General features: G+C 38.9%; 1 protein-coding gene across 5 annotated transcripts in view; it reads right to left on the bottom strand.

Moving 5' to 3' along the window:
• Positions 1–3340: 3340 nt before the first annotated feature.
• Positions 3341–10130, bottom strand: part of Mettl15 (methyltransferase 15, mitochondrial 12S rRNA N4-cytidine) — a 206569-nt gene continuing 199779 nt past the window's right edge. For 4 of the 5 annotated variants that reach the window (XM_029473757.2, XM_029473755.2, XM_029473761.2 and 1 more), the window contains exon 6: positions 3341–4592. In XM_029473757.2, the coding sequence (XP_029329617.1) occupies positions 4150–4592 (443 nt within the window). In that variant the 3' untranslated portion in view covers positions 3341–4149. The remainder of the gene's footprint in view (positions 4593–10130) is intronic. The other variant, XM_021156160.3, reaches the window with a different exon arrangement.

The raw sequence follows: 10130 nt of genomic DNA, 5'->3' as shown, positions 1-10130 counted from the left end.
TTATAAGACTTGCCTTGGTCATAGTGTCTGTTCACAGCAGTAAAACCCTAACTAATACATTAGTCTTTGCAGAATGTTCCATATTTCCAAAGATTTTAAAAAATAGATCACTATTTTGCTTTGAAATGATAAACAGATAATTATGAATCTGTACTACAAATTTCAAGAATAATTCCAAATTTCTCCCCTGAAAATTATGAGTATTCTTTTTATTATTTTATTTTATTGCTCAATGGTCTTTTTTTCTTTTTTCTTTCTAGATATATTTTTTATTTTCTTTTCAAATATTAACCCCTTTCCTGGTTTTCACTCCAAAAATCTCCTTTCCCTTTCTCCCTCCCCTTGCTCACCAACCCACCCACTCAAAACTTCCAGCTTCCTGGCCCTGGCATTCTGCTACACTGGGGCAATGGAGCCTTCACAGGACCAAGGGCCTCTCCTCCCATTGATGACTGACTAGGCCATCCTCTGCTACATATGCAGTTGGAGCCATGAATCCTTCCATGTGTACTCTTTGGTTGGTGGTTTAGTCCCTAGGAACTCTGGGGGTACTGGTTGGTTCATATTGTTCCTCCTATGGGTCTTCAAACCCCTTCAGCTCCTTGGGTCCTTTCTCTAGCTCCTCCATTGGGGACCCTGTGCTCAGTTCAATGGCTAAGAGCATCCACCTTTGTCAGGCACTGGTAGAGCCCCTGAGGAGACAGCTATTGCAGGCTCCTGTTATAGCCAAGTGCTTATTGGCATCCTCAATAGAGTCTGAGCTTGATGGCTGTATATGGGATGGATCCCCATGTGGGGCAGTCTCTGGATGGCCTTTCCTTCAGTTTCTGCTCCACACATTGTTTCTGTAACTGCTCCCATAGGTATTTCGTTGTCCCTTCTAAGAAGAACGGGAGGATCCACACTTTTGTCTTCCTTCTTCTTGAGCTTCATGTGGTCTGTGAATTGTATTTTGGGTATTCTGAGCTTTGGGACTAATATCTACTTATCAGTGGGTGCATACCATGTGTGTTCTTTTGTGATTGGGCTATCTCACTCAGGATGATATTTTCTAGTTCCATCCACTTGCCTAAGGGTTTCATGAGTTCCTTGTTTTTAATAGCTGAATAGCATTCCATTGTGTAAATGTACCACATTTTCTGTATCCATTCCTCTGTTGAGGGACATCTAGGTTCTTTCCAGCTTCTGGCTATTATAAATAAGGCTGCTATGAAAATAGTGGATCATGTGTCCTTATTACATGTTGGAGCATGTTCTGGGATTTAAAGGCATATCTCATGATGATGGTAGAGGACATCAAGAAGGACTTTAATAACTCATTTAAAGAAATACAGGAGAACACTGCTAAAGAGTTACAAGTCCTTAAAGAAAAAGAGAAAAACACATCCAAACAGGTGATAGAAATGAACAAAACCATACTAGACCTAAAAAGGGAAGTAGACACAATAAAGAAAACCCAAAGTGAGACAACGCTGGAGATAGAAACCCTAGGAAGGAAATCTGGAACCATAGATGTGAGCATCAGCAACAGAATACAAGAGATGGAAGAGAGAATCTCAGGCGCAGAAGATTCCATAGAGAACATCAGCACAACAATCAAAGACAATGCAAAATGCAAAAAAGATCCTAACTCAAAACATCCAGGAAATCCAGGACACAATGAGAAGATCAAACCTATGGATAATAGGAGTTGATAAGAATGAAGATTTTCAACTAAAAGGGCCAGCAAATATCTTCAACAAATTATAGAAGAAAACTTCCCAAACCTAAAGAATGACATGCCCATGAACATACAACAAGCCTACAGAACTCCAATTAGACTGGACCAGAAAAGAAATTCCTCCCGACACATAATAATCAGAACAACAAATGCACTGAATAAAGATAGAATATTGAAAGCAGTAAGGGAAAAAGATCAAGTAACATAAAGGCAGGCCTATCAGAATAACACCAGATTTTTCATTTGCTTCTGTAAGGCAAAAGACATTGTCAATAAGACAAAAAGGCCACCAACAGATTGGGAAAGGATCTTTACCTATGCTAAATCTGATGGGGGACTAATATCCAATGTATTAAAAGAACTCAAGAAGGTGGACTCTAGAGAATCAAATAACCCCATTAAAAATGGGGCTCAGAGCTAAACAAAGAATTCTCACTTGAGGAATACCGAATGGCTGAGAAGCACCTGAAAAAATGTTCAGCATCCTTAATCATCAGGGAAATGCAAATCAAAGCAACCCTGAGATTCCACCTCACACCAGTCAGACTGGCTAAGATCAAAAATTCAGGGGACAGCAGATGCTGGCAAGGACATGGAGAAAGAGGAACACTCCTCCATTGTTGGTGGGACTGCAAGCTTGTACAACCACTCTGGAAATCAGTCTGGTGGTTCCTTAAGAAAATGGACATAGTACTACTGGAGGATCCCGCAATACCTCTCCTGGGCATATATGCAGAAGTTGTTTCAACTAGTAATAAAGAAACATGCTCCACTATGTTCATAGCAGCCTTATTCATAATAGCCAGAAGCTGGAAAGAACCCAGATGCCCCTCAACAGAGGAATGGATACAGAAAATGTGGTACATTTACACAATGGAGTACTACTCAGCTGTTAAAAACAATGAATTTATGAAATTCCTAGGCAAATGGATGGACCTGAAGGGCATCATCCTGAGTGAGGTAACTCAATCACAAAAGAACTCAAATGATATGTTCTCACTGATAAGTGGATATTAGCCCAGAAACTTAGAATACCCAAGATACAAGTTACAAATTACCCATGGAAGGAGTTACAGAGACAGAGTTTGGAGCTGAGAGGAAAGGATTGACCATCTATAGGCTGCCATACCCAGGGATCCATCCCATAATCAGCCTCCAAATGCTGACACCATTGCATACACTAGCAAGATTTTGCTGAAAGGACCCTGATATAGCTGTCTCTGTGACTATGCCAGGGCCTAGCAAACACAGAACTGGATGCTCACAGTCAGCTATTGGATGGATCTCTAGGCCCCCTATGTAGGAGCTGGAGGAAGTACCCAGGGAGCCTGGTGGATCTGCAACCCTATAGGTGGAACAACAATGTGAACTAACCAGTCCCCCCCAGAGCTTGTGTCTCTAGCTGCATATGTAGCAGAAGATGGCCTAGTCGGCCATCAGTGGAGAGAGAGGCCCATTGCTCGTGCAGACTTTATATGCCCCAGTACAGGGGAATGCCAGGGCCAAGAGGTGGGAGTGGGTGGGTAGGGGAGTGGGTGTGGGAGGGTGTGGGGACTTTTGGGATAGCATTTGAAATGTAAATGAAATAAATAGCCAATAATAAAATAATAAATAAATAAATAAAAAGAACTAATATCATGCTTTATTTTCATGAAAATGCCATAGTGAAACTTACCACTTTGCACAAGATTTAAAATTATTTAAGGAAACAAAAAACGCAAGATGAAACAAGTGATTACATTGTTTACTAAGAGTATTGATACAACACACAGCAAATAGAAGTTCTGGACCTCAGATTTTCTATGAGGGTTGTTAGAGCAGTTCGACATGCCTCCTTTTCAATGTATGAAATATGGATCATATTGAAAAATGCCTTCAAATGAACTAGGAACTCATTAGTGAAGACTACCAGTATGGTATATTTTAAATAATGTTGAGAATTTAAAATTTGTAAAAAGCTTACATTTGATAAAGTTATGTTAGGGGAAATTATAATTTATTCCATGACCATGATGAATTATATAAGCCATTGAAAGTTCACTGCAAATGTGAATATATCAATTTCGAATTTAGGGCATACAGATATGGTTATTATTTTCTTCAGCAGCTTGAGTTTACAAATTCAGATTAATACAATATCATAGTTCTTCCATTTTCTCATGAAAGAAAAAATTACATTTTATAATTAAAATAAAATGCAGAGATCAACATCAACATTGTTTTCCATTCTTAAGACTCAGCTCCCGGAGTTAAAGTTTTTTATGTCATGTTAAAACTTCCCACATTTTATTCAGAGGGAAAAAAAAAAGCTAAATAACATTAATGTCCAGAATGCCCCATACTTTACATTACATTCAGAAACACAGTTTTAAGTTAGAAAAAAAAATAGAAATATTGAGTAAAAACTTGTGGATCAAATAATAAGATCCTTATAATTTGATGGCTGCTCTGAGCTTGGCTGAGCGCCCTCTGGGGTTATCTCGGACATCTTGATCTTCTGGAGTAAGTACCTTCTTGTGTATCAGCTCCCACTTCAGAGGAGCTCTTACAGAGTTTCTCTCCTCAATCTCATGATCTGAATCCAGCTGGGAAGTTTGCTTCACCTTCTGTCTAATGCTCAGGTTAAATCTTTCTGTCATGCTTATCCCAAGCAAAAAGTGTTTGACAATACGATCTTCTAAGGAATGGAAGGAGAGGGCGACCAGTCGACCACCAGTTTTCAGAAACTTCTGTGCTGTCCTCAGTCCTGTATAGAGCTCATTGAGCTCATTGTTCACAAAGATGCGAAGGGCTTGGAAAGTCTTGGTAGCGATGTGGGTGGATCTTTGTAGCAAGTCTTTTCTTGCATAGACAGCAGAGGGAGGAAAGGCACCTAGAGAGATTTTGTAAGAATAAAGAAAGAAGAAAGGTAACATTAACATTTGCTATGTAAATGTTCTGGAACATGACTTATTTATGGATATTTAAGAACTAAATTTTCTGAGAAATTGTGACATTTCATTCACACTTCCTTTTCTTTGAAGTTTTCTTTATGGTTCAAAACCAAATGTCATAATAACTCAACAACAACGGTAATCGAACAAAGAGAGGAAAATAGAAAGAATAGACATTTTGAAGACATTCATATAAAATTTCACAATGCTTCAAAACCCATTAACTTACAGAAATAAGAAATACCATGTGCTGCCATTAATAAAGGAAGCCACATCTAGCTGCATCATAACTGAACATGCTCAGGACAGTAACAAAGCAAAAGTAACAGGAAAATAACAGATTCTCAGTGGGTCAATGTTCAAGGAATATGAGACTGGGGAGTGCTCAGGCCTAAATAAGACATATGTATCCTCTTCTCGAGGCACAAGGATCTTCCTGAAGAGGGGGTAGAAAGTTACAAAGAGCTAGTGGTAGCAATGGAGGTGGGGGATGACTTTAAGGAAACAGTGTTTTCTCACACACAGCAGGGCAGTTATGTATATGAACTCACAGTGAATGTAACAACACACATAAGACTGTGTAGGCTCAAGTCAAAGAAAATGCCAGCACGGAGGAGGGCAGGTGAGCACCAAGTCCCACATCGTGCTAAGAAGCTGTTGACATTTGATGGCTGCTGGCAGAGGGTACTTCAGTTTTCTTTAATGATGTATTCCCTAGTAGGATGGATCTCATTCTAAGACCATAGATCTCATTCCTAAGACTTGTTGGGCAATAGAAACGACTTTGTAGGGAGAAAAGAGAATGTTCTGTCTTTTGGGGAAAGGAATGGGCAGTAACTACCGTCTTGCCCCTCACCATCTGCAGCAGTTGGGAGAGCTGGCCCTGTACCCCACCTGGGCAGCACAGTAGAGCTGACCCTGGTAACAGGGATGCGGATGAGCTGGCACCGAGGGTGTGTGTGCAAGAGAGCTGGCTCTGCCATGTGTCTGTTGTGAGGTGGCATGGATGTAGGCATGATGTCCTACCCACCTGGCTCCTCACCACCTTCAGTGGTTGGGATAGTTGGCCCTGGGGGTCATGATAATGGGAGAGTTGGCCAAGCCTCTCACTGGCTACAGTATTTGGAGAGCAGGCCCCGGGCCTCAACTGGGTAGCACAGGAGAGCAGGCCCCAGTGGCAGCACCACCAGTGAACCAGTTATCCCCAAGAATGAGGGCATGAATGCAGGAGAACTAACCCTTCGCTTTGGGTGAGCTAGCCAGGGCAGTGCTGGAGAGCTTGCCCTGATGGTGTGGATGGAAGATTTGGTGGGTTGACCAACTAAGCTACTTACTACTATGCCCAGATCCCAGGCTTTTGAGTAGGCCCACCACAAAAATCTACGTTATCTATAAACTGCTGGAGTATGTGAAAGGGCTTCTTCTGCAGTTCCAAAGCTCTAGGATCTCCATGACACAGGGCAACAGCACTATAATTGAGAGGAGTCCTGGTGAGAATCCAGTATTGATGGTGTGTAGCAGAAGCCAGAAGCCTTGGACCAGACACAGCAATAAACATTGCAAAAAAAGTTGTATGGACAAAAAGTTATACAGTGGGACATATTGTTACATACTCCAGTTTCCACAGGGAAAGATTTTAAAGTCTTTGTTTATTTTTATTTTATTTTGAGGGGGTGACAAGGGCAGATACAAAGGGACCAGATAGATGAGTAGGACTGGGGTGCAGGATGTGAAACTCACAAAGAATCAACAAAAAGTTTTAAAGAACCAAACAAAACAAACTAACAATGAGAAGTCAGAGTAAATGATCATGAAATCCACAAAGAATAAAAATATCGCTTAAAACACACAAATCTACAAAGTGAGTTCCAGGACAGCCAGGGCTATACAGACAAACCCTGTATTGAAAAACCAAACCAAACCAAACCAAACTAAACCAAACCAAACCAAACCAAACCAAACCAAACCAAACCAAACCAAACCAAACCAGAAACCCCAAAACAACAACAACAATAATAAAACCAAACCAAACCAAACAAACAAACAAAAACCCCCACACAAATCACAAATGACAAAAGGAAAAGTGTGATAAACCCAGAGTCTAAAAATTAAAACTTTTGCTTCAAAAGATACTGAAAATCTACAGTAAGGGATAAATATTAAATCACAGATCTAATGAGATTTGAATCTAGTACACACAAAGGAAGCAAAGTGCAGAATGATAGAAAATACTGTCTCTGTACTCTTCTGCAACAAGCACATGAGACCAAACTTGCTCTGTACAGTTCCAGGACTGGGCTGAGCAAAAATGCTGACTTTTATTTAGGCTTACTCTGGCAAATATGATGTTAATAGATCGTAGGAATTTCAATGACATTATACAAGAACTTTACTTGTTGAACGGGCCATTAGTGAATATTCCATAAAAATTACATATTCATTCTGCTTCTTATGAATGAATATCTAGAGGATAACTGGAATCCTAATATTTTTAATATCTTTAATATGCTTCTTGCAAAAAAGAAACCATATAAAGATATGTATGCTTAGCTCATAAGTCATAGTAGTTACACAGTATGGGAATAGGCAGTATTGTGTATTACTTTTCTCTGTTAACTGAATCATAGAAAGAAACAACACACAGCAGCATGAAGAACCTGAGGGTCTAAATGAGCAATTGTGGTGATGAGTGCACTCTGTCCTGATATAAACTCCACGCTAGAGGAGGTCAGACTCCAGATAGTTACACTCTAACCTGATGTGTTTCTCGGAAACAAGATGCCACCATGCTACCATCAAAACAGAAAAGCCAGGTCAATTTCTTTCAATCTGCTAACTGGTCCCTTTTATTTTATTTTAAAAGACTTCTAAGGATCTAAACAAAACACAGCAAGTCGATATTTGAGGCTTAGATTAGGAGGAAGCTTGAGTAAGACAGGGTTCTGAGCTGTTTCAACGTTTACAGAATTCAACACTAATGTTGAAAAGAGAAATTCCATGTAAAATACAGTTTAAAGAACATGTATTTTTATATAAAATAACAAAAACATTTGTATAGTTAATGAATTAACAAATATTGCAGAGTGCTTTTAATTGATTTATATATGCTTTCTTATCATTACATTTAAATTTTTGCAGAACTTAAAACCATGGTTATACATGGTAATCACTTAACTTGATATCTTAAAACAGAATTTTCATTTGAAACATATTCATTTCAGGATATAGTGTTAAGCACAGTACTTAATTATCCACAACTGGCTTGATGTTAAATGAGTTCACAAAATAGAGAAAAGTAGAGAGCATAATGTATTTTTACAGGGTACTGTCAATAAATATTTTTGAGAATAATAAAAAATGTTTTATAACAAAATAATAAGAATAACCAAGTGGTGTCTGTAGTGATCATTGAAATTCTAATATAAACAATTTTATTGGGTTACAAAGTATAAAAGGCATTTAGGTTTCCCAGACCCATGGCACCTTCCTATGGCCTCGGAATAAACAGTTTATAATTCTGAGAGTCAGCTAGCTGTAAAACTATGAGGATCTTGACCAATTCTTTTAATCTGAAGAAATATAATTTTATTTCAAAGTAGTAACACAAAGGAAAATTTTTTTACTGTTATATATAACAAATTCACACTAGCTATATCTATAGCACTTGAAAACCTGTAGCTGACAATTCAACACACTTGTAATCAGATGCCCTTTTCTTTAATAAGGTCCAATTTGACCTTTGCAATGCCACACAGTCACAGAAAATGAACACAAAAATCTGTCAATTATCTTTCAGTCTTAATGATAACAAGTCATTATTAATCTATTACGGTTTCATTCTGGGGCATTGTGACTACTGTTTGTGGAATTCTGATGTGGACTACGTTCAGTGGATTTCCTACAGAGGATTTTTAGATGTGGGTCAGTAACTCTCCTGCCTTATATTTAGAGAACAGGGACAGCAGTGGGTTTTGTGAAGTACTTTGCTATTTCTCTGAGTGTCTGTAACACATCTTCCTCTATTTTTGATATAGTAATTTCCATGACTTCTTTTTATTAGCATTTGTGTTTTGTTTTTGTAGCTTATAGGAGAAAAGAAAGTTAGATAATTTGGATTATATAAAATAAAATTAAAAGAGAATAATAAAGGGGAATTGGGAAGCTGGCTCAATCTTTGGAGTGCCTGATGTGTAAACATGAGACTTGTTCAGATACCTAATGTCCAGTAAGAGCCCAGCATAGTGGGGCATGTCCATTGCCCCAGCAATTTGGGCCTAGAGATAGTTGGATCCCAGTGGTTCACTGGCCAGACAACTTAGCCAAACTGATGTGCTTCAGCTTCACTGAGACACCATCTCCAAAAGCAAGAACAACTGACAGGGGCACCAGCATAGATCTCTAGATTCTACACATAAGCACACACACACACACACACACACACACACAAACACACAAAGGTAAGCATAAAAGAACAGCGTTCAAAGCAGTATGAACAAAGCATTACCTAGCAATAATCAAAAAAAAAAAAAAACCCCAAAAAGAAAAGAAAATGCCTGCCTAAGTGACACGAAGGATTCTTTAAGGCTTCCTTTAAAAAATTAAAAATTATTAAGATGAGCAGTAAGCACATATGAAAACCCTCCAATGGGTTTCTTCATGCAGTCATTGTCAGAGGCTAGGGCAGAGTTCTTGTGATCATCAAAGGTTAGCCAGAATCACCTACTTCCAAATCACTAGGCAACCAAGATCCAACATCCTACCATATTTGGTGGCTTCTTGCTGGATTAGGCCATACAGAAGAAAATGTTAAGGAAAGTGAGACATGCTCCCTGTCTTTGAGGAGCTCAGGTCTGCAGCCTTCACCCCAACTTAACCTCTCAGGGGCTTTTCATCACAAATAGAACTTGTCTGTCTGCTTTTCCATTTCCGGAGTTTAATCATAAGAGGCTAGTATACCTAATTCATTCAATTATGCACTAGAGTAGCTAAGACAGAAAATATGGTCTCAACCACAAATTGAGTGATTTGGTTTTGTAAAGGGAGAAAAATTCTCCTTTTTTGTGTTTTAAATTCCATTAACACACTTGGCTGCCATAGGGCAATGTATATTAGTTCTATGTGGGAAAAGGCATGCTTAAGCCAGGTAGAACTCATTGCAACAAACTTTTCACAATTACCCCTTATTTACCGAACTCATTAATTCATCTCTGATGATCTTGACAAAAAGAGATGCTTCCTGCTTTCTGCTCCAGCCCTAGCATGTGACAGATAAGCCTGTGGTTCTTACCCTTTGGCACCCACTGGCTAGTTATAGTATTTCTGACAACATGGAGATGGTTGGCTCTACTCCTGACCTAGTAAGTCAGCTCCAGGGGTTCATTATCCGGATGCCAGTACTTTACAGGAGCTTTTGATTTCTTTTAGGCTGAGGGAAAATGCTAGTTTTTAAAACAATTTTTCCATACAATAAATTTTGA

Source organism: Mus caroli, unplaced genomic scaffold (genome assembly GCF_978045245.1).
Source record: "Mus caroli unplaced genomic scaffold, Mus_caroli_1 scaffold_2, whole genome shotgun sequence".
NCBI classification, from domain to species: Eukaryota; Metazoa; Chordata; class Mammalia; order Rodentia; family Muridae; genus Mus; species Mus caroli.
The sequence above is the reverse complement of the archived record's forward strand: the minus strand, read 5'-3'. Positions and strand labels throughout refer to the sequence as shown.